The following is a 23,810-nucleotide window of genomic DNA, read 5'->3' as shown; positions in this document are numbered from 1 at the left end:
GCTATGGCCTGAATCTTGAAGGTGAAATAAAAACTAGCAGAGGCTGATAGCTCTGATATGGACAGAACAGAGTCCAGTAAGTGGTGCTAGTGGGGTGTGTTTAAGGAGCAGGAAGAAAAAATAAGGAATTTTCCAGTGTAATAAAAAAAAATCCCCACCGTTAGGCTCAGTGACAGTCCCTTGATCGGCAGCATTCTGACCTTGCCTCGTGTGTCAATGTCAATAGCTGTTGTCACCAGTCAATGGGCCTCCCGTTTGGTGCTTAGAGATTCTCTTTATGCACTTAAAAGGCATCATTAGTACCAAGTGGCTATTAAAGCAGTCTTGCTGTTCAGAACGATTTTCTGAAGCAAATGCAGAGGAAACATGTTGAGGGTTGAAGTCATTAGCTGAGACCACAGAAGGACTGACCATGGGCAATGGTGCCATTAATCTTGATAAGGGGAAGTGTGAGCAATTCATAAAATCTGCTGGGTGAGGTTTCTCCCTAAATGGACACCCGAGAGAGTGACCCCATGTCTTTGTTCCAGGTAAGAGGGACATGTGTGAACTGTGACATCGACTTGGCAGAATGAGCAGGGCAGGCAGGGCTGCTGGGGGTGGGGACACAACAGTGATTTCAGGCTTCACTGGAGAGGCAGGGACCGCTGGGGTGCAGTAGTGGGAAAAGAAGTTGCAGCTGGCATTTTACATAATGTATACTATGGACCGGGCACACAATTCTAATGCTTTACACATTAACTGTTTAATCCTCACAACAGTCCAGGGAGGCAGGCACAGGCATTATTATTATTCCCGTTTTAGAGATGAGGAAACTGAGGTCCAGGCAGGTTATGCTACTTGCTTCAGGTTGCACAGCTAGTAAATGGCAGAGCTGGGATTCAGACCCTGGTAGTCTGGTTTCAGAGGCTGTGCTCTTACCACTTTGCTCTACAGCATGATCTTAGAGTGGAGGCACTCAGCCTCCTTCTGTCTTCCCTTGGAGGACAGCAAGGGCTTTGGAGCCACACAGACCTGGATTGGAACCCCAACGTTGCCATTTTCCAAATGGGCACCTTGGAAAAAGGACTTTGCTTCTTAAGACTCAGTTTCTTCATTTACAGAGTGTTATGAAATCATATGCAGTGTCAGGCACTTAATGGCTCTTGAATATATGTCACTGCCTTCTTCTTCCACATTGAGGTTACAGACACATTGCCAGGGCAGGACATTTAAAAAATATATTTATTTATTTATTTGGCAACACTGGGCCTTAGTTGCGGCATGTGGGATCTTAGTTGCGGCATGCGGGATCTACTTCCCCAACCAGGGATCAAACCCGGGCCCCCTGCATTGGGAGCACAGAGTTTTAACCACTGGACCACTAGGGAAGTCCCCAGGGCAGGACATTGATGGGGGAATATGATGGGTAGCTAGATGCCTGCCCCAGCCAGTACCTCTGTGGCTAGGGGCTGGCCTGGACCATTGGAGAGAGAATCAGCACCCTTTTCTTGGTCACCTACTTCCTAACTGACCTTGTCCATCTTGAGTTCTGGGTTAGGGTCTGTTATGAACTAAATGTTTATGGCCCTCCAGAATTCCTATGTTGAAGCCCTAATCCCCAATGGGACTGTATTGGAAGACAGCACCTGTGTGGAGGTGATAAAAGTCAAATGAGGTCATAAACGTAGGACCCTGACCAATAGGGCTGGTGCCCTTATAAGAAGAGGAAGAAACACCAGAGCTCTCTCTCTCCACCATGTGAGGACACCATGAGAACGCTGCCGTCTGTGAGCCAAGAAGAAAGCTCTCACTAGGAACCAAATTGGCTGGTACCTTGATCTTAGACTTGCCAGCCTCCAGAACTGTGAGAACATAAACGTCTGTTGTTTAAGCCACTCAGTCTGTGGTATTTTGTTACGGCAGCCCTAGCTGACTAAGACAGAACCCCAAGTCCACACGTTGAATGGGAGAGTAATAAAGTCTGGAACTGCATTCAGAACTGTGCCTTCAGCGATGATCTCAATTTGGGTAAACATGGCTACAGACTCTATGCTACGCCTCCCATTAAATGGTAGAGTTGAATTCCTCTCCTGTCTCTGGACAAGCTTAGCGACTTGCTTAACCAATGGAGTACAGTGGAAGTGACATCCTGGGACTTCTGAGGATGGGTCATGAGAAACCTTGTGACTTCCACCCAGGCCTCTTGGAACACTTGCTCTTGAAACCTGGCTGCCATGATGTAAGGAAACTCAAGCAGCCCATGGCAAGGGTGGAAACCTCTGCAGGGGCTGGAACCCCACATCCTCCAGCTCCAGTCAAGTTACCTCTTCTACTACCTCACGGACCAGAAACAAATCATTCCCACTGAACCCTGCCCAAATTGCAGATCTGTGAGCAAAATTAATGACTGTTGCTGTTTTGAGCCATTAAGTTTGAGGGTGATTTTTCCCTCTGCAATACATAACTGGAACACCAAGAAACACCTCCAAAGGGCTCTTATCCCAGCTCAGGGCCACCTCTGAGCTGTCCCAGGGATGACTTGGCTCATGTGCCTAGGGTCTTCCACTCTGTGTACAGGCAGCTGGCATATGAGGTGGGCAAGTCTCAAGGAGGTCTCCCTGGCTTGACACTGGCCTTCGATGTCCAGGATGACATCCACCTTTGGGCTCCTTTGTGAATGATGTGGTAAACTGTAACTATCAGATCTCATTTTACCCTGGGGAAAATGTGAAGTCCATAGACTCTGGGGAGAAACCACAGTCTTCTAGACTTTGTCTGCCAAGCCCCATCCCTTACTCCAACACCCTTCTAGAAAATACTGGGGCTGGAAGGAGAAACAGCCTAGTTGTAGTTCGCTGGTTCTCAACCTTGGCTGTACATTGGAATCACTTAGAAGCTTCAAAAATACTGCTGGGGCCCACCCCTAGAGGTTGGATTTAATTGGTCTGAGGTACAGCTTGGAGGTTGGTATGGAAAATCAAAACAAAGCCAAACACCTCCCTGGCTGATTTGATGCACCACCAGGGTTGAGAACAAATACTCAAGACTCATCGTCATTATCATTATGGACATTATTGTTCTAAGGCAGGTTGTCTAAGACTTTAAATAAAGCCAAGTTGGAATTTGGAGACAGACCCAGGCAATGAGGGAAGACCTCAGTCTCTGATGATCTCTTGAATAATAATCACCCTTTACATTGATACAGATTAACTCACCAAACAGTCGAATGTGTACAAGCCGTGCTGGGAGCTGGTCATGGCGTTAAATAACGCTGAATCTCAGAGTGTCCCAAATGATTTCTTCTTCAACTTTCTTTCAATCCTCTGATTCACAAAGGAGAAGCCTCCATTGGTGCTAGCTTGTCTTTAACATCTCTCCAACTCTTGGCAAAAATTAGGGGTGTTGCCTTGCCACTGATCAACATTCAAGTAACACTGATCTAAATCTTTGTCTCCACGGCAGCTAGAGCAATTATGAAAGAGCTACATGGTTTAACGTGATCTCACCTACCAGGAGAAAGCTGAATCTCAGAGGCATTTGGTGACTTGTCCAATGACTCAGGTCACTATTTCTCCACCCTCTCCAACTTAGTGTTTAATGAAAATCATGCCAACGGAGGGGGTCCTCCACCATATAACTGGGAGACAGCAGTTGGACTCCATTCTTACTCTGATCTCAGAGGAAGGACCAAGCAAGTCCCACTGAGAGGACGAGGGGAAGAGGAGGCATAGAGGGTAGGACAAAGAAGAAGGAATCATGGAGAAGAGTAAGACTTATTGATTCAGGAAATTGATTTCAGAAGAGATGTGGAGAAAGAATTTGGTTCAAAAAAGAAAGAACTTTCTATTGCAGCCAAGGCTGCAACAGGAGACAGCGAGAGACCCACCCCCTCCATCACTTTTTTTTTTTTTTTGCTTAAGATACAGTCTTCCCTTCCTGGTGTTGGCTTTCCTCAAATATGTAGCGATTCTGGACTGCATGCTTGTGTTTGGGCACAGAATTCTCTTACATGCTGAAGTGCAGGGGACTCCAAAGATGCTTCCAAACCTGGAATCCTAGTTAGTCTTCAGACTGCTCGGAGAGGCAAGTTCGTCTCCTAGGTCACCTCCTCCCCCTCCAATAACAACAAATCTTTGAGCTTCAGGATGGGGCGTGGGGAGCCGAACCAGATGAGACGATTGCATGCCAATCCAGATTAAATCCTGGAGGAAATGTTTGCGCCTGTTACTGGGATGTGATTTATTCTTGGCCAACAGCAGGCATCCTAAGGTCTCAGGTTGAATTTAGGGTCTGACCAGTTGGGGGTCAGCCACTGCCACTCAGATTAGAGGCCCATGAGGCCTCCTAGGGTGCTTGTCACACAAGCAGATCTTCCAGGCAACCTCCCAGTGGGATTCTTTAGTCATGGGCTGACTTTGATGGTGGAGATCCATGGGCTACATTTTGCCAAACACTGACCAGGGGTGTCTCAAGACAGCCATGTCCCAGGGAAATGTGGGCAGTGGGATGGGGGGTGTTCTCAGTCAGGATATGGGGGCAGGTCCAGGAGGCGCCAGAAGTCCTTTTCCACTGGATATTCCTGAGAAGGAAGAAGGGCAACCTGGAGTTCCAGAGGCATGAGATAATAGACTCATAGACAGAGTATCAAAGACGTAGGCTCTTATTCATAATGGAATAAAAGAATTTTAAAATAAGAGAATGCATTAACAGTAGAGCTTAGTGGTTTAGAATCAGTCCTACTTGGGGTTTGACTTCTTTACTTGCTAACTGGATAACTGACATCAAGTTATTTTACCTCTCTGAGCTTCTGTTTCCTCATTCGGTAGATGGACACACTAGTAAGTATAATATAATGGTCCCTGGGACCCTTGCGACATATAAATGAGTCCGTGCATTTAAAGGACATGGAATTGAGTCTGGCACGTGGTAAGGGCTCCAGAAGCTCTTATCGTCATTACCAGGGTCATAGGATGTTTGAGCCAAAAGTGATCATAGAGATCATCTAGTGAGTCCAATGCCAATGTCGTGACTCCTGGCGGGAAAGGAATCAATAAAGGAAGAAGACACGTGTTGTGGGTCCCTCGGCTCAGCTTCTTCTCTCTACCCAGTCCCCTAATGGTTCTCCCAGCTGAGGGAAGGAGCACGTTAGCCATCAAGGGAGTATGGAGGGTCACTCCTACAGTCTCTCCAAACCTGAGAAAGTCACCTTGCTGCCTTGACTGCCACTCACTTTGCAGGGCTCACAGGCCAGCTGTCTGCGGGCCCCAGCAGGCTCAGCTGAGGACAGCAGGGTGCTTCCTCCCTCCCCTTGCTCTGGTGTTTAATCAAAACAGTATTCAAAATATGATTCTGGGAGATTATATTGGGAGATTTGCAGGAGGCTCTCAGTGGGGGCAGAGCTGGTGGGAACAGATTGCCGCTGGGGGCCGGAGGCTGGGATAATCACAGGCTCAGACTCGCCATTCTCAGGCCTTCACCTGTACTCCTGGAGCCCACCATCAGCTCCGGAGCGGACACTGAGCCCCAGGATGGAGAACTAGATCATCTCTGTACCTGACAGCTGGGGAAACGAAGAGAGGGGAAGGGGGCTGTCCACAGCCACGTAGCAAGGTAGTAATGGGATTGAGGTGGTCAAGCCATTTCCTGGGATTCAAGGCTACTCTTTTTGGCCCTTCTGACACGCCTCTGCCTCCAGCCAACCAGGCCCAGGTCTTTGGGACAACCCTGGGCCGCAGGCTCCTGCTCCGGGTTGTGGTGGGGAGAGGCTGGACCTCCCAGACAAGAGAGAGAGACAACCTCTAGAGGTCCTGCTTGATAGCTGGGCCTCCTTTCGCAAGGCTCAGTGTCCTATAAAGGCTGAATGGCTGGAGGCAGCGTGCAGGTAAACCCACTATCATCCTCCACTGTCCCGGTTCAGCCACGTGACCTCGGGCTTAGGTGGGTCCCTTCTCTCCGGCCTTCACTTTCCCATCTGGAAATCTGACTCGATGTGATGCTAAGGGCCCCTCTCCTCTCCACTGAATGGTTATCGGGAGCCCCGCTCCCAACTGGAGGCCCGAGGAACAAGCTTCTGCAGCCTCAGCCGCCTCCCGAGGGGTTTACCTGGCCCCCGAGGAGGGGCTGGGGTCGAGAGCGCCTTGAAAGAAACCTCTGGCTAATGCGCTTTATTACAAGCGTTAATCCCGCAAAGCCGACTGGAAATAATGTTTATCTTTTCGCAGTTTAATTTCCCGGACCCTAAGCCGCAGGTCAGTGAGGGCGACTGGAGGGTCCCCGGGGAGGCTGGGGGTAGGAGCAGCTGTCGCCCAGAAGCAAAACGAAAGCAGAGAGGTGGTTTCCTAATAGGAAGCCAGGGAGCGGAGCCAGAGCGAAAAGGGGCCTTGAACCCTCAATGGAGAGCTCGGTCCCTCTTCACCATCGGTTCTCTGTGACCTTGAGCCAGTCCCTGCCCTCCCATCTGGCCTCAGTTTCCTCATCTGAGGAAGGGGTTTGTGCTTCATTATCTCTGACTAGTCTATAGAAAAGAAGGCGGGGGGGTGGGGGGGGGTGGGGGGAAGGTGGCCTGTTCCCTTCAGGTTTTTTTAACCCCCTCTTTTCCTCTCTGCAGCCTTCAAGATTCTTAAAATCTCTTCCCAAGGATGCGGATCCTTCCCGCCCCAGACTTCAGCGGCCCGTCAGGTGGCAGGGTCTGGAAGGCTGTCATTCAGCCACCTCAGGCCGGGCTGGAGCCCAGCAGTGGAGACGCAGCTTCCCGAGGATTCAGCCCCTAGGCGCACACCCCAGCTGCCCTCCCTCCTGCCTTCCCGTCCGCATCAGCTCCCCGGACCTCCCCACCAGGGCGCTGTCCCGGGTTCGCCTCCGTCTCTCCTTGCGTGCACCGGCGAACGCACTCGCTGGCTAAAGCCGAAGCCACTGCGCCTAGGACACGAACTCAGGGCTGGCATCGGCATCTTTAGATCTCTCATCTCCGCCCCCGCACTCCCCAGCCCTACTCCAGACGCTGCTAGCCAGGGGGACAAAGCCCCCTTCCTCGCTCGTCAGCTCCCATTGGTTGGCCTGTACCGGAAGTGTTTGCTGGCACTAGATTAAATGGAAAGAATGCCCCCTCTCGCCTCTCATCGACCCGGCAAGCTGTCCCACTTGGCCGCTGGGGCGGAGGGGAGGAGCGCGGGGGTCCCAGCGGTGCGCCCAGGGACGGACAAGAGGATCCCCATCGCCCCTCCTCCCAACAAACTTAAAACCCAAGTACGAACCCGGAAACAAATGCAGCTTCCACACAAATATCCTGACGGCTCCACGCCGCCCCTTCCCTGCCCCCAGTTGCCGCCCCCCTCCCCAACTCCCAGGAATCGGCCGGGTGTCTGCCGGACTCTGCGAGTTGGCCGGGGCCGCAGTTCGGTGGGCTAAGCCGCAGGCGCCGTGGCCTTGACCATTCCCTTGTCAGTTTCTCTCCCAGCTCCAAAAGGGACTGAAATCTGCATCCTGTCCCCAGAACCACATTTCATCCTCCCCTCCACCCCGACCTTACCAGGCTCCCCTGGCGCAAAGAGGCCACACAGCTTGGGTTCGTTTGGATTATTTTTAAGGACACAAGGAGTGGGGAGGGGGAGAAGACCCACGTGGTCCTTAGGGGCCAAGTCAGCATTGAAGTTACAAAGTGCGGGTGATGGGAGTGAGCAGGAGAGGGAGTGGCTTCAGACCCCGAATCCAGAGGGGAGAGGGAGACTTGGATACTGAGTCCGTGCACGGTGCAGACTCGCCAAGCCTTCCCACTTGACCTTCCCCAAGGTGCCCTGCCACCTCCTCCGTGGGATCTGACAAAATGCACGTCTGCCAGCCACTCCCAGCTCTGCGTGCGAGGAGGGCCGGTAGGAGGGTTTCTGTGTGTCTGTCTCTTAGGCAAAGTGAGAGCCCCAGACCCTGGGGAGGTCTCTCAGCTTCTTCGTGTGGAGGTGAGTTCCAAAAAGTAGGGCTTATTTCCAAGATTCTTCTGCAAATCGCAGCCATTGCGCTAACCTGCTGAGAGAGGAAAGGTTGATTAAAACCCGAGGGCCACTTGGTGGTGATTCCTAGGAAATCTGAGGTCAGTGATGTCTCATCCAAAGGGAATCAAAGGTCTAGAGGCAATTTGCTTGCCAGAGGTAACATTTGGACCCCGTTATGTGTAAATTCAAATAACAGTGTAACCCAATTTTCTAAGCCAGTAGCTAATCCTGAGAGAAATTACTTCAAAGAGCAGAATCTGACAGTAATTGCTGGAGGCTGCCAAATGCTTCGGGAATGTCCCTTTGTGGGGTGAAATTCCCTTCCACCAAACACAGCCACAGAACCAGCCAGGGGCAGGAGACACTGATTGGCGGTCCTGCCCTGCTTGGGGGTGAGCTCTTGGTGGGGGGTGCGGGGCTTTCCAGGGACAGCACCCACCTGAGCTACGCCCCTAGGGATTTAGTGGGCGGCACAGAGGGCTGCAAGCTGAACTTAAGCACTGGCCTTGAACCGACTGTAGGTATCTGGCCCTTCCCCTCAGACTTCCGGGGAAGCCCTGGTACCTGCCTAGCCCTAGCAAAGTTTTGGTACCGGAACAGCAGGAGCCAGCTGGCTTCCTCTGAAGGGCAGGCAGGGGACAAGGGTGCCTGTGCCGAAGAGGGTCATGGTGGTGCCCACCTGGCACATTGGGCTGAACATTGGCGAGATATTAACTGTCCATCTCTTCAATGACTTTCTAAGGGTTTTCTAGGCAAGGTACTATCTCATTCTGAGCTTAGTACTATTATTTGGTTTTAAGATTCGGTAACTAGAACTTTTATCTCTAAGCTTCTGTTTCAAGGAGTGCTGTGAGACAATCTTGTGCTAGGTCTGAACCTGGGCATGCTGGAGAGGCAGAGAGAGTGTGCAGCGGCTGGGCACCCGGGGGGGTGGGTAGATGGATGTGTGTGTCGGGGGAAGGTGTCTTTTGGACAGACGCTTCCAGCGCCGTTGGGGGCCCACTACCTTCTGCACCCGACTGGTACTGGCACCGCACTGCCGGCGCCCTCCTCCGCGGGCACGGCGCACAGTCCAGAGGCAGGCCCTGTTGGGCAAACGAGGGGTTTCCAAAGGCTTTGGCTACTCGGGAAGACTCTTCGCACGCGGAGTCTCTGGGGACCGCGGGTCGCGCGCCGGGGCCTGGAGGCTGTCCGGGAATCAGATGGCACTCAGGACTTCGAGGCCTGGACAGGTTTGGAGGTGCCCCTTCGACGCCGCTGCCTGCCGCAGTGTGCGCCAGAGACCAGATGCGCGGTTTCTCGCTGCGGGGGTAGTGCCCGGTCAAAGTGCGGCCTCCTGACTCGGCCCGCAGGAAGTCGGTTTCTCCCGACCTGGGGGGCTCAGTGAACGAGAAGCGGGGCGCCGCCAGACTGCACTCCCTGCGCTCCAGCCGGCCCTCTCGATCTGCGGCACATTGTGCCGCCGGCGGCGACTGAGTGTCTTGATGGAGCTCAGCCAGCCTGTCCGTAGCTGTGGCCACTGCCTCCTCTTCATCCGCCTCCTCTTCCTCTTCTTCCTCCAGGTCTTCCAGGTCACTCAGCCCCCGAGCCTCCTGGCTAGCAGAAACGTCTGCGGGAAATCAGGAGCGAGTGAGAAAAGCCCCGGGCCCCAAGGGAAATCCTAGGGAGTGGCCATCCCTGAGAAGCTTTTAGCAAACGCGCTCGGCACTGAGGGCATTCTCGGTGTAATTCACCAGGATGGCCACACCGCCTCCTACATTTGCCCCCGGGCTGCCGGCGCGCCGCAGGAAAAGAATTCCCGCCCCTAGACCTGCCCCCACCCTTTGGAAGACTCCTCCCCTCCCATACCCCAAGGAAATGTCCACTTTTCGCTGCCTAAAACCTGGATCTCAGTTCCTCAGCCTTAAAAAAGCAAGGGAAAGTTTTTACCCAATTCCAACACCCACAGGTGGCTGGTGTGTATTATTTAATTGAGAAAATATTTACTGAGTACCAACTATGCGCCAGACATCATTTAAGCATTTAGGTATTAGGAACTTAGAGAATACAGCAGTGGATAAGACACTTTCTAGGGGAGGTGACATCCCTGAGGGGGTAAGTATGGCACATAAAGTAGGCTGACGTGATAGAGAATAACTTGGGAAGCTAGTTGGCGTGGGTGGCCAGGGAAGGCTTTTCGGAGGTGGCACTTTCAAGTCGAGAAGAAGCCGGCTCTGTAGGGAATTCCAGGCAGAGGGAACCACACAGGCAAAGGCCCTGAGGCATGCAGGGGTTGCACGTGCAAGGGTAAGCAAGGGGGTGCCTTCATAAAAGCTACCCCACGGGGTGGTTGTGAAAATCCAATTAAACTGCTTGATGGCTGGAAACCCACGCAGGTTGGGGCAGTGAACATTCGGTACCTTTGGTGTCACCATTTAGGCAGCCCAGCAATTCCTCTGCTCCACCCTCCTCCTTTCTCTCCTCCCCGCCTTTGTTCTTGGGCGCCCAAGTCATCTTGTTCTCCTTCTTGAGGCGCCGGCGCGCGTTGGCGAACCAGGTGGACACCTGGGTGAGGGTCATCTTGGTGATGATGGCCAGCATGATCTTCTCGCCCTTGGTGGGGTAGGGGTTCTTGCGGTGCTCGTTCAGCCAGGCCTTGAGCGTGCTAGTGGTCTCCCGGGTGGCATTCTTTCTGCGCCCAGCGCCACCCAACTCCACCGCTCCGTACCTGGGGGAGAACTTGGCTCACAGTTCTGGGGTGAGGAACCTGGGGCTGCAGTCAGGAGACTGTTTACGTCCTGGAAGTGAGGTTCTGCTCCCCATCCTAGCACACAGCCCCCCATGCTCTGTGGATTGGTCCTACCTTGGCCAGGGAGGGGGTAAAGGACTTGCGATGCCAGCCACCAATGCCCCATGCCTTACCGGTCATACTGGTACTGCCCCAGGCTCTGCTCATAGGGATAATAGGCTGCTGGTTGCGCCAGGCCGGGTGTAAAGTTCCCTGCAGCCTCCTTAAATTCATACTGTGGATTCTGGTCGGGGAGGAAGGAAGAATTCAGAACTACATCTGGGGAGGAGGAGGGGTGGGGAGTTGCTAAGGGTGTGAACTCTGGAGTCAAGTCTGGTTCCAATTGCAGTACCACCACTCGCATTGGCTGTGTGATCTTGGGCACAGTTGTTTAACCCCTCTATGCCTCAGTTTCCCCTTGGTAAAATGGGATAACAATAATGCCTAGAGGTTATTGAAGAAGAATGCTTGACAGAGTTCCTGGTGCAGAATAAGCAGTAGTTAAATAATAGCTGTGAAGATTACTGTTACTACTTGTGCCCCCCAGCCCCTCCCCCCTCCCACCAGCTGGGGAATTTTCTTTACTCCCCTTCCAGAGCTATTCCCTGACCCTTTCTATCTCTGTGACTTTGGGTAAGGTTATTTGAGCCCCTCTGCACCTCAGTTTCCTCATGTGTACCCTGAGCCTAGTGATGACTTGTCTACTTCACGCAATTAATAGAGGTACAGATGCTTTCCAAACAGGACGGACTCCTGTAAACTGTAAAGATTTTTTTTTTCTTTATATACAATCCTAACCTTTTCCTTTCCTCGGAGTTGTGCGTCCTTCCTAGATGGAGATATCACACTGGATTTCGCCCCTGCCGCTCCTGCCCCCAGGAGGGTAGGTTTTGACGCACAGACCCAGGCTCCACCCCAGCTACTCACCAGCGCCCCGTACAGCGTGGGCGGCTCCGGGCTGTAGGGCAGGTAGCCTGCGTAGCTCTGGGCAGCTGCAGCGGCCGAGTAGGGAGCTCCATAGATACCCAAGGCCGCGCCCAGCTCGGGCCTCGCACTGCCCAGCAGCCGACTGTCGTAGGGTGCGAAGCAGAGCGCGGCCGCCGGGGTGGAGCCTGAGGCCACATCTGGGACCGAGCGCGGGGCGGATTCGCAGCAAGTGGCGTTGGAACTTGCAGACACCAGAAACTACGGGGGCGAGAGAGGGGGCACCGGAGGTCAGAGACCGGCGCCTCGGGCTGGCGGGAGCCAGCGGCGGAACTGCCAGATCATTCCTTCATTCAATATAAACTAAATGCCACCTTGTACTTGTGTTGACCGTTCTGCTGAGGACTGGGTCAGGAATTATCCGTAGACGCAATTTATCCAAACTGCCTTTATAAATACTCCTAAACCTCTGCTAAAGCTCCAGAGTTCCAGGGGCTCCGGGTCATGGGAAGGTTCTAAAACCCATATTACAGAAGCCAGCCTCGGCCAGTTCCCTCGCGAACCCTCCCTCCCCGGAGTCACAGGATCCTACAAAGGCCGAACTTGAAGGTAGTCTTGGAGACCACGTCTCACTCCTGCTCCCATTTTATAGATAGGGAATGAGGGCTAGAGAGAGTAGGAGACTTATCCTAGAGCACAAAGCGGGGCAGAGGTCAAGTGGGACTAGCCTTCTGGCACTCTGCAGAGAAACTGAGCAGGGGTGGGCTCTCCAGAATTTCCCCAGGAAACCCTGTCACTGTACAGTACCCACCCAGGTCTGGAAAAATCGAAGGAACCAGAAGCAGAGCGCCTGGACCTGCCCATGGAAAGGGAAGGAAAAGAACAGAGGACAACAAACGAACAAGCCCAGAATAACAGTGAGACGGACAGGGCTCTGGACTGGAAGTCTGAGACTCTGCTGGCCACCTCGGATATCTGTACAATAAGGAGGCCTCTCTGTAAGACTCCCGAGATCCCACCCACCTCACGCAGCTCGCGTGGCCAGAGTGCCCAAGTTTCGGGTCCCACGATTTTCCAGCTTACACTGGGGAAGTTGAACGTTCTCAGCCAGGGATTGGGGCTGTCAGAGGGGTCGGTGGTACATTACCCAGGTGCCCGCTCTCTCTGACTTCCCCGGGGACTCGTGGGAGAGGGGGGCGTTTAGGAGCAGGCTCCTGCACTAGGCGCTCCCTCCTTCCAGCCTGCCCCCATCCCCCCAGGGGGCGGCTCTTACCTGGGAAGCGCTGCCATAAGGGTGTCCAAAGTGCGGGAAGGACATGGTGGCTGTCCGTGACCCACCTCCCTCTTCTCTTGCGAGTTCCCGCCTCTGCCCCGCGGTTCTGCGCCTCCAGCCGTCCGCGGCCTCGGTTCCTTACACGGTTGCCGGTGCCCAGCGCCGGCTCCTCCGCCCGCTTGGCGCGACTGGAGGCAGAGCCGAAGGCAGCCCGGCTGCCGAGCCCTGCGCTCCAGAAGGCTCCCCTCCGGCCCGCGTGGTCCGGAAGACAGAAGGGCCCATGGATGGGCAGGGGAAGGGAGAGGATGCGGGTTTCCAAAAGCGCGCGGTGGCGAGGCAAGGTGAGGCGCGGCGCGGGGCCGTGCAGCTCCCGAGGTGCCCCAGTCCAAGGTGGCCAGAGGCTCAATGTGACGTCACGGTAATCCCGGGCTGCCAGGCGGGCCCCCGAGCCCTGGGGCCCCGGGCCACCAAGCCTGCCAAGCGCAGCCAGCCCGTGCGCGCGCGCGCGCACTCACCACACTCACACTTGTTCCTGGAGGTTTGTGCAGCTGGTGAGGAAAGTCAAAGACCCTGACCCTCTCTGCCTGGCGCAGGATCCTACCGTTTTCGCCTTAAACTCACGCGCGCGCGCACAATCTCACCAAATTACCCGGGAGAAGTAGTAGAAACGCCTCCCACTGTGCCGCGCAGGCCCCGGGCGCAGCGCTCTTACCTCCTCCCCTGCGGCCCGGAGGAGGAGAGAAGCACCGGGCAGCGAGGGAGGAGAGAATACAAAAGAAGAGACAGGAGAAACTACAGGAGAAAAGTGGGGGAGAAAGGCTAGAGGGAGAAGGAGGAGGGGAGAGGAGAGAGATGAGAAGTCTAAGTGAATAGAGGCGCGCGGGGGAGGGGAGGAAACAGGGGTGGGCGAAGGCTGGGCGGAGGTTGAAAGCTGGCAGGTGGAGGAGAGCAGAAGCTCGGGGGAGAAGCCTCCAGCCCGCCGCCCCCGCCCCCGCCCCTCCGCTGCAGGAAAGTTTGTTCGCGCCACAGGCCCCGAGCTCGTTGGGGCAGCGCTGGGCAGCGTCAGTGGATCCCACTGTTCCGGCCGTCTTTGTCCTCGGGGACCTGGCTCTCCGCCCCAGTCTCCCTAGGACTCTAGCTCGATGCACGCTCTCCATGCCCGGGGCTTTGCCAGGGCCTTGACCCCGGGGCTTCTCTGCGGCTTTCAGGCCCTCCAATAGGCCGAATAGCGCCCCCTCGAGGTCAAGGTTCAGATCCCCCCTTCGGACTCTGCCAGGAAAGGCGCCAAGTCTGACCCCCGGGATCTGCAGGCCACGGGCTGAGACTCCGGGGCGTCTCCTCCGAAGGCGAGACTCGGCTGCCTCGTGCGCACGGCGAGCTGTGTCCACGGGGGAGCGGGGAGCCGCAGGAAGGCGCTGGGGCCGAGCTGCAGCCGCTGCGCTCCGCTGGGGGTGGCGCTGGCGAGCCGCGGTTCAGCGCGCGGGGAGGGCGGCCCATTCCCTGCGCTCCGCTGGGTCGCCTGGCTAGGCCTAGAGGTCTGACCACCCCCTCCATCCCAGGGACTCTCAAAAGGGCACTGATGGGCGGACGAGCTCGTTGGTGCCTGGGAGGGGGCCGCGCGCGTCCTCTAGGCCTGGTTGCCGGGCAAGCGGCCGCCAGTTTGCAAGCACCGTAGATCCTGCACTCGCAAAGGCTCAATCCCCAGGCCCGGAGCCTCCCCGCTGACGGCCTCTGACCTGCGACGTCTGGGGGCGTAAAGGGGCTGCCGGCCTGGTGGTGGTGGTGGGTGGCGTTTCGGGGGATGCTACCGGGATCGAATGCCTCGCCTTTCACTCACGGGGTCACCGCGCTTTACAGTTTACAGAAACGTTCCCCCAGGCGCTCTCTGCACCTCCCCGGAGGAATCGGGGCGGCTGGGGTGGTTCAAGGGCCCAGCTTTATCTTCTAGTTGAAACGCAAGAACGTGTGGCGCAGAGGTTAGGAACAACCCGGATCTCTGCCCTGGGTTCTGGCGAGGCAAGGAGGGAGCCCAGGGACGGACAAGGTTTGGGGCCCTGGCCCGGAATCCCCGGCCGCGAGCTTTCCTCCGGCACCTTTCAGAGGAGACTGGTAGGCCCGGAAGCCAGCGACGTCTTTAGAAGGATCGGCTTCTTTTTTCTTTACATATTCTGCAGAACGCGCACCGAGCTTGGATAAGTGCAAACCGAAGACTCCTCCGCCTAAGAGATTATTAACATGAGGACAAGCTCCATTCTAAATACGAACAAACCCAGAGAGGTTTCCTGGCTGCTGCTACAGTGTCGTTACCTTGGAGAAACCTTGCTTTCAACCCGGGAAACTCCTAGTTAGAAAAAGAATTATAGTTATCGCCAGATTGATTTAGTGATAAAAATTCACCGTAATAGATAAGATCCCTCGATTTTTCAAAATGCACTTTGGAGCCATCTACACGTTTGCAGCTTGGATACATCTAAGCTATTTTTTAAACGTAAGAATTGGAGAGAATTCATTAGATTAGTCCCTTGGGGAAGATTACTGCTAATTAATTAATTGCAAACATTTCCAGAGGGAAGGTATGTCAATTGTAAAGTAATAAAATTAGGTAGTTGAAATACTTACTCAGCAACTTTGATTGCCCATTCGTTCCTAAGCAGATTTTTTTTTTCTTCTTATGACATAAAAATGGGGAGGGTGGTGAAGAAAAAGCATTAGTTCTATCCCCTGGCAATCTGATTGCAAAGGAGAAACTACCATATAGAATTTATTGATTTTCAGCTGATTTATAAGACCTCTGCGGTATCAATGCTGTGTGCAGGGCCTCCAGGCCTACCTCTTGTCTTTGCTCTCTAGGATTTGAGAAAAGCAACAAGATTTTTCAAAAGAGAAAGAAAAGAGGAGGAAGAACAGTGGTGAAGTGAATTGGGAGCTGAGACTCTGAAGATGCTTCAGCATTTTTCTTCATCTGCAGAAAAGAAGACAAACAAAAGAGCAGGTTTTCTGTTAAGGCATCTTTCTATTGTGTCCAAAGTTGCTTTAAGGTATCAGGATGTCTTGGGGAGGAAGGCTGCAATTTCCAGGCATGGGAGACCTTGATTTAACATTTCTTTCCTGGGGAGAGGCTGCACCCAAAGCAAACCTACCTGGTGCCGCTGACATTTGATTGTCACCACCTTAAAAAAGGGTCTATGTTCCCTAAAAAGGGGTCCTATGAAGTGTGCCTTTTCCCATTATTTTGGGGCCCTCATTACAAAACCAAACCATCAGGTTCAACCAGTATCAACCTCTGACTGGCAGAAACCTCAGGTGAAAAGAAGTCTTTCCTGGAAGGTGCTTCAGGGAAACTGCCATGGAATTTGCTCTCGTCCCCCTGACTGTCAACAGGCACTCGCCTCTGCAGCCAAAGTGCTCTGAGCTTCTCCACCGTGCTGGCTTTTCATTGCTTTATTCAGCGCCGACTAATTTATTTTCGGGAAAAATGCCCAATTGTCTATGTGTACGCATTGAATTTTACTGAAGCAAGTAAATAAGCCTCTGAAATACAGACCCTCCCAGTTATATTCAAGGGAGTCATTCCACCTAACGTGTTTTATACAGATGATACAGATTCTTTCGTTGTATTATGCCACATGCCCTGATAGTTCCTCTAGCTGCTCATTAAAACAAAGTCAACAGTCAAAGGCCTGTTTGGAGGAGGGAGAACACTAATCCACATCGTTTATTTAAAGTTCATGTTGCTTTGCTTGAAATGCACTGAAGGTCCTGAGCCAGCAGAGTAAAGGATGTGTCTTGACAGTAAACCTGAGTGCAGGTACCACACACACAAAAAAATCACATTGCACTATTTTGAGTTAAATAGCCATCATTTCCTAATGATTTAGAAAGACAGCACATTTTACAGGGAGGGGATGATCACTCCCAAATGCCCCAAATCAACTTCAAATGCCTCAAATCACGGATGGAATGCGTAAGTATATGGATAAAATAACACCGATGAAAATGTGCTAAATTATATTTTTTAAGTATGAGATTTTTAGTGACGGTTTTTGAACTGGGAAGAATGAAATCTCCTCAAATCTATGCATGAATGAACAAGTGCATCTGGACAGAAGCATCTATAATTTATACTGATCAGTCACCGCAGGTCTCCCCGAGTAAAACCGAAATGAACACTAATTGTTTTGACGGAAGTAGTGTGCATGGCATCTGATCGTGAAACACAGCGAGCCCCCTTGCCTGAATACATATTGTCAGCAGCAGCTCTGGCATCAGGAGGGGAAAATAAAAAGGCAATAATTCCCAGATGAGGGAGGGTGCTGCTGTTGCTTGTCAGGAAGGTGGCAAATAGAAAGAAAGAATGAACTTCTGGATAAAGTAAAAAACGAGACAATGCAGCGATCCTGGTGTATCAGTGAGCCAGGTACAAACCTGAGCTTGGAGTTAAAAATCATAGCTTTTGCTATTTGCTATTCTTTTGCATTTGTAGCATGCTTGGGAGCTATCCTAAACACCCCTGCTTTACCTTACTTAAGGTTCATGATAAGGAAACTGGAGAGGTGGGAAGCAAATCTAAGATTACATAACCCAATAGATGAGAGAGGAGGAACCAGAATTCAGACCTCCCCACTTTGGGTCTTTCCACAAGACCTTATTTCAAACATACATAAAGCCAGATACAGCTGGAGATGTCGTGCCCTGGGATAACACAGTGTAATTTAGCAAAGAAAATATCTAAAGAGATGCTGCAGTAAGCACACTCGTTCAGGGTCTCTACTATGTGCTTTTATATAAACTTGTATTATGAAAGAGCTTCTGTAATACTTTGGGAGTTTTAGAAATTTGATGATGGTCATTAATTAAAATAGAAAACAGCAAACAGACCCAGCTGTGATGGATAAGAATATTAAAAAAAAAAAAACTAAAAACACAAAAAAGCACAAAACCAGCAACAACAAAAAACCTCTAAGAAATTCAGCCAAGATTATGTCTATATATCTATGACAGTTTATAAAACAATTAAGGGAATTTGGTTAGTGACTATTTTCAGAAAGATATACATATATATGACTGTATATATATAGTCACTAACCAAATTATATATTTATATATATATTTATATACATATTTTAATCTTTGTTTTTGCATCAGTAGACTGGGGGAGGGGGTTGGTACATTAACTTCTCACTTACAAAGCAGGTTTTATGTATAGAAATTCTTGATTATTTTTATCTTCTGGATGGTGATATCTTTCTAATGATAAGCTCAAGGCATCTCAAGGAATTAAAATTGAAAGTTAATGACAGATGTATGGATTTGAAGGCCAGGGAACAGCTTTTGAAGCCAAAGTCTTTGGGAAAAAATATGCATGTAAGAAATAAAGACCTGAAAGAAGTCACACATAAGGACTTGCTAGGATAAGATGCCATGTCTTTTTTCCCCTTTGCGACAGGGCCTAGGAGCGGTCTTGAGTGTACACTTAGGGGACAGAGTCATGGCTTAGACAAGTGGGAAAGGGAGCTGATTTGGTGCTGGCTCTGACTCTAGCCAGGGACTGTGCGTTTTTGCATACAGCAATCTAACTGGACCGTTGCTAACAGGCAATTTTTAAAGATGCTATTTTGTCATTCTTCTTCCCAAAGGATTTCACTGTCGTAGACTTTAAGGCTTCAATTAAAATACGAGCAGCTTCAAGCCATATACATTTTGTCTGATTAGCTGCATTCTGCTGGTATTCTCTTTCACTGTGGTTTCTCCTACTTTTAAAGCTGAGCGTTAGAACTGGCCAGGAGCCTTCTTTTTTTTGTGCCACCTGGGGCCCACTACTTTAGGGAAGCTGGGACCATTTGTGATGTCACGTGCTGGCCAGAGTAATTTATGACAAATCTTCACAAATCAATAAAAATATGGGAAGTATATCATTTCTAAAGGGGGGAAAAAAAAGAGAAACACATGAGACATGCCCATTAAGGGCATAGCCATTCTAATACCTGCATGTCTGCTTGGGTCTGCAATTAAAAACATTCTGATAATAAATCTCCTTGCAGTCTCTTTTAATGCTTTTAACTTTCCTGAAGGTTCAAATTGGTATCCCAAAAATGTGCCAGGACCGTCACAAGGTATTTTATAGACTCATAAATAAATACGGCAATTAATCTCTGCTATATTTCTTTCATATTTGATGACAATTTATTATGGCATTCACCCATTCGGTGCACAAAAACTCTAATGCACTTAAAATCGGATTTCAAACCAAACATTTTATGGGAAAATATAGTATTGATCATCCATTTAAAGATATCATGAAGATGATTCATAACCTGCTGTAAAAAAAAGATCTCATGAGAATCTTACAAATGAGTGGGGTGGTGGAATCGTCTATTCATAAAACCGGAGCTGTTGGATCTGTTCCTCTTGTTTTCTTCATCTATCTTTGAGCTTTCCAGCACTGATTGCTTTCATAAGCTGCTGTTTTATAAGAAAAATCCTTTTCCATGACATTTTTCATAGTGACAGAGGTTGTGGAATTTCTCAGTGAGTATTTTCTCATGCAATTTTTTCTCTCGAAATTCTTTCTGTAGGAAGAGTTTCAGGGGTAATAGAAGATGTTTCTGTTACTTTGAGTCAAAACTATTGTATAGCCCCATGACACTTATGTGTAATTGACAGATGGTGGTGGTTCTAAGCAGTCTTGAGCCCCTGATAGTCTGCAGTCCTCCCATGCTATGAATGCTTGAATATCTTTTGTGCACACACAGTCCGGGTGAGAATATAAGAAAATCCCAGTGCTGGTCCTTCTCTTCAACTAGCACGTGGTCTGTCTGGGAAGAACAGCCCATATCATTCATTCAACGGATATTTACTGAGTGTCTACTGAATGCTGGGCATGGTTCAAGGAGGTGAGGATTCAACACTAAACGAAACAGGTTCCTGCCCTCATGCACGCTGCATTTGAATGAGTTAAACATTCTAGCATCATCCTGAAATCACTTATCTAGCACCGTAATAATTTGGGAAAGCGGCTTAATGTTTACTGAATGCTCACAAGACTCTAGGCATGAGGTTAAGCACTTTTTATGTTACCCTTCCTTCATTCCTTCACCAAGCATTCATTGAGCGCTTGTTATTTAAGAGCACTGACTTAGGGGCTGCGGATTTAGTGCAGCGAGACAATGAATATCCCTGTCCCCATGGGGTTTACAGTTGAGCTATAATGTATACCTGAAATTAGATATCACTTGTTTCGTTTTACAGAAGTTTGAGCCTAAGAGAGCTTAACTTGCCCAGTGTAATAGAGCTAGTTCTGAAAATCTGGGGCTTGAACTCTAGCTGTTGGCTTTAAAGTCTGGGGAGAATAACATTTCTAATTGAATGCTTAATTGTTGAGATGATGCAGTTTCAAGAAATAACCACCTCACCTAATAAACAGATGATCCGAACTGCTGCTATGTTCTTTTTTATAGCAGGTGGTTGGCTTTCCCTACGTTTTTAACTCTATGCAATACCAAATATCTGCATAGAAATGAAAAAAAATGGAGCAGCTAAATAGATAATTTTGGTCCTGTTGACACCAGCACCTTGGATTCTCAGCAGATATTTTTTACATTTGCCTTTGACTGAAGACTAGAGCCATATATAATGTCTAAATGGCTAGGAAAATACATCTCTTATAAATATTGGCTGATGGGCATAGGGGAGGGAGCAATACAGAGCTGGAATTTTAGGGCACCTATGACTCAGTTGCTTCAAATCTACCCATATTACATGGGTATTACATTACCCATATTACCTGTATTACACGTTCATAAGTTGCTTTCTTCTGTTCTCCCAGTCACTCCGGAGGTTAAATAGGGGAGGTTTTCTTATACTCTTTTCATAAATGAGCAACTGGGGTCCAGAGGGATTAAGCCTCTGGTTCAGGTCACATAACCAATTAGCATTTGAGACAACCCGGGAACCAACGTGTCTCTGAATTGATGCTTGTTCCTCTCAGGGGTTCTAGCACCTTTTGCAAGAAAGCATGAAGTCTGACCCTGGATTTCTATACAGGCTTTGGGAGGTAGCCTGGCAGCTCTTCCCATCTCTGTGAAGGCGGTACCTTGCTCTTTCATTTGCCTTTTGCTATATCAGATTTCCCCTGGCAGTTTTAAAGCCACACATGCTTCTGCTTTCTGATTGTTCAGGTTTATTCTAACAGAGAGCTCAGAAGAGAAAGTTTGCACTGTTCATAGCAGTCACACAAGCACGGCGCCGAGTATGAGGCATTTAATCAACAGTGAAAAATCCACCAACAGGACCTTGGGTCTCCTCACCTGCATTTCTGAAACCCTCTGCCCTAAAGCTGGAGTCCTTCAGAGGGGGGGATGCCTATATCTGCTCCAGGCACATGCTGCTTCGAGTCTGCAGAGATGGAGACATTGGGCACAGTAGCCGAGAGAAAATGGACTTGATGGAGACAGCATGAAATACACAAGCGGGATTAGACTGTCAGTGTAGACCGGAGAACATAAACCATTTCCTGTGTCACTCTCTAGCTCAAGGGCAGGGGCAGAGCAGAGGGGAAACCTGCAACTATAATTATGAAATATAAATTTATACATATATAAAGGGGAAGCCTGAGAGTGATATTAACCACTAAAACTCCCTTTACATTATAAACACCACAGGGATATGAAAAAGCAATGTGGGGATTAAGGGCATCTTTTTGCCTGGGGACTAATTTATTACTGTAGATTATGCAGTTAACGGAGAAAGGGAAAGTTGATACTTGGTTGTTTCTCTGTAAAAGTTACATGTGAGTAACGGCAGGATCCCGCCCCTGGCTGTAAACACTTGATGATGGAGAAAAAGGTGGCCAAGAGTTTATGGGAGCAAAGCACTGGTTTGAGAGACAATGCTGGAATCTAGCCCTGGCCCTGCCACTGATTGCCTGGGAGGCTTTAGACAATTCTCTCTCCCTCTGGAAGCCTCAGTTTACTCAGCTGCAAAATGGAGAGCCTGAGTTCCATGATCTACAAAGGTCCCTTGGGCTCACATCTCTCTGGGAGTCAGGTCACACTTCCTTTTCCAGGACTTAAAAACTCCTCTGCTACCTATAAGTACAGACTCTCTGGAAAGTTCTTTTTATCATGGATGGTGCATCGAAATCTTTTGAGCATCTTTAAAAAGCACACACGCCCAGCCTCGCCCTCTGAGAATTTGAGTAAACCTCAAGTGTGGCCTGGACATCTGTATTCAAGAAGAATGTAAAATATAGCAGTGTGTACATGTCAATCTCAAACTCCTAATCTATCCCTACCCCCACTCTCCCCCCACCCCGGAACCATAAATTCGTTCTCTAAGTCTGTGAGTCTGTTTCTGTTTTGTAAGTAAGTTCGTTTGTATCATTTTTTTTATATTCTGCATATAAGCGATATATCATATTTGTCTTTCTCTGCCACACTTACTTCACTTAGTATATGATAATCTCCAGGTCCATCCATGTTGCTGACATGTACACATTACTGTATTTAAATTAGAGAAACCAGCAAAGACCTACTGTATAGCATAGGGAACTCTGCTCAATATTCTATAATAATAACCTAAATGGGAAAAGAATTTGAAAAAGAATAGATACATATATATGTGTAACTGAATCACTTTGCTGTACACCTGGAACTAACACAACATTGTTAACTATGCTCCAATATAAAATGAAAATTTTAAAAAGTTAAAAAATTAAAAAAGAAAAAAAATTGAAAAAGGAATATATAAAATTAAAGTAGAATATTCATGTGGTAAAAAGCCAGACTACCTGTGGGAGATACGATTGATTGTCTAATTGATACCCACTCCTTGCTTCTTCCTGGCTAAGCACGTCCTGATGTTGGCTGGGGTGGCCATGTGAAGTTGTAACCACTGGCTCCTGGATTCTAGCACCTTTGGATGGGGAACAGGAGCATGCCGTGTTAACCAATTCCGGCCAATAAGACGTAGAGGAAGTCTGTGTGGAGGATTCTGGGAAAGCACTTGTTTACATGATAAAAGAGGACAGAAGCAATGGTGGCACTTGCCCTCTCTTTTCAGTCTTGAACATGGATGTGATGACTGAAGCAGCAACATTCATTCATTCATTGGTTCAACAAATGTTTATTGAGCACTAACTCTGTACCAGGTAGGATTCTAAGGTGCTGGGGTACAGCTGTGAACAAAAAAAGTTCCCATCCTCATAGAGCTGACATTCTGGTGCAGGAGACAGACAATAACCAAGGTACACAGGTAAAATATAGAGATGCTAGACGAAGATAAATGCTGTAGAGGAAAAAATAAAGCAAGGAAGGAGAGTTACCAAGAGTGTAAGGTCAAGATAATTGCACAAAAGTAGCCCTGTTATCAGGGAGCCAATAAAACACTACCTCTGGACTTCTGGTTATGTCAGACAAATAAACTGGTTTTGTTTAAGTCTCTGTTAATTGGGTTTTCTATTACTTACAGCTGAATGAATTCCTGAGAGACAGTGTAGTGGGGTTGCAAAGAGACAAGTAAGTCATCTGATTATTTCATCCCCACTCTCCAGAGGCACAGACTCCTAACAGTTTCTTGGCTGCCTTCCAGAAATTTTCTGTGTTAATATAAGCCATATAAGTATAAACTATATATAATCTCTCAATCTCTCTCTGTCTGTCTCTCTCTCTCTCAAACACACACACACACACACACACACACACACACAATTAATGACAGTATAGCATGGGGGTTGGAGGTCTGGATGTAGGCAGCCTATATGTATTGCATGATATACAGGCCGCCTATATTGTGGCTCCAACACTTTCCAGCCATGATTATCTTGAATAAGTTTCTTAATTCCTGTTTTTCAATTTCCCCATCAAGAAAATGAGAATAACAA

At 49.6% G+C, this 23,810-nt stretch overlaps 1 protein-coding gene across 2 annotated transcripts; it reads right to left on the bottom strand.

Moving 5' to 3' along the window:
- Positions 1-7,575: 7,575 nt before the first annotated feature.
- Positions 7,576-13,315, bottom strand: IRX6 (iroquois homeobox 6). 2 transcript variants are annotated; one of them, XM_059904540.1, is made up of 6 exons: positions 12,932-13,315; positions 11,662-11,919; positions 10,869-10,978; positions 10,367-10,674; positions 8,974-9,576; positions 7,576-8,001 (listed from the first exon to the last, which is right to left on the bottom strand). In XM_059904540.1, the coding sequence occupies exons 1-6, from the start codon at positions 12,974-12,976 to the stop codon at positions 7,994-7,996; spliced, it is 1,332 nt and encodes a 443-aa protein (XP_059760523.1). In that variant the 5' UTR covers positions 12,977-13,315; the 3' UTR covers positions 7,576-7,993. The 2 variants fall into 2 exon arrangements, with proteins under 2 accessions (XP_059760523.1, XP_059760524.1); XM_059904541.1 differs by having other exon boundaries at positions 7,576-7,998.
- Between the last annotated feature and the right edge of the window lie 10,495 nt (positions 13,316-23,810).

The sequence above is a fragment of the Balaenoptera ricei genome, chromosome 19 (genome assembly GCF_028023285.1).
Source record: "Balaenoptera ricei isolate mBalRic1 chromosome 19, mBalRic1.hap2, whole genome shotgun sequence".
NCBI lineage: Eukaryota > Metazoa > Chordata > Mammalia > Artiodactyla > Balaenopteridae > Balaenoptera > Balaenoptera ricei.
This window is presented reverse-complemented; position numbering and strand designations above follow the sequence as displayed.

Excerpts from the sequence above, each read along its gene's own strand:
- IRX6 (XM_059904540.1), bottom strand. The coding sequence starts at position 12,976 with ATGTCCTTCCCGCACTTTGGACACCCTTATGGCAGCGCTTCCCAG. Across the intron at positions 10,979-11,661 it reads CCACGCTGTACGGGGCGCTG|AATCCACAGTATGAATTTAA; the intron begins GTGAGTAGCTGG and ends CTCCCCGACCAG. Across the intron at positions 9,577-10,366 it reads CCTAAATGGTGACACCAAAG|ACGTTTCTGCTAGCCAGGAG; the intron begins GTACCGAATGTT and ends GATTTCCCGCAG.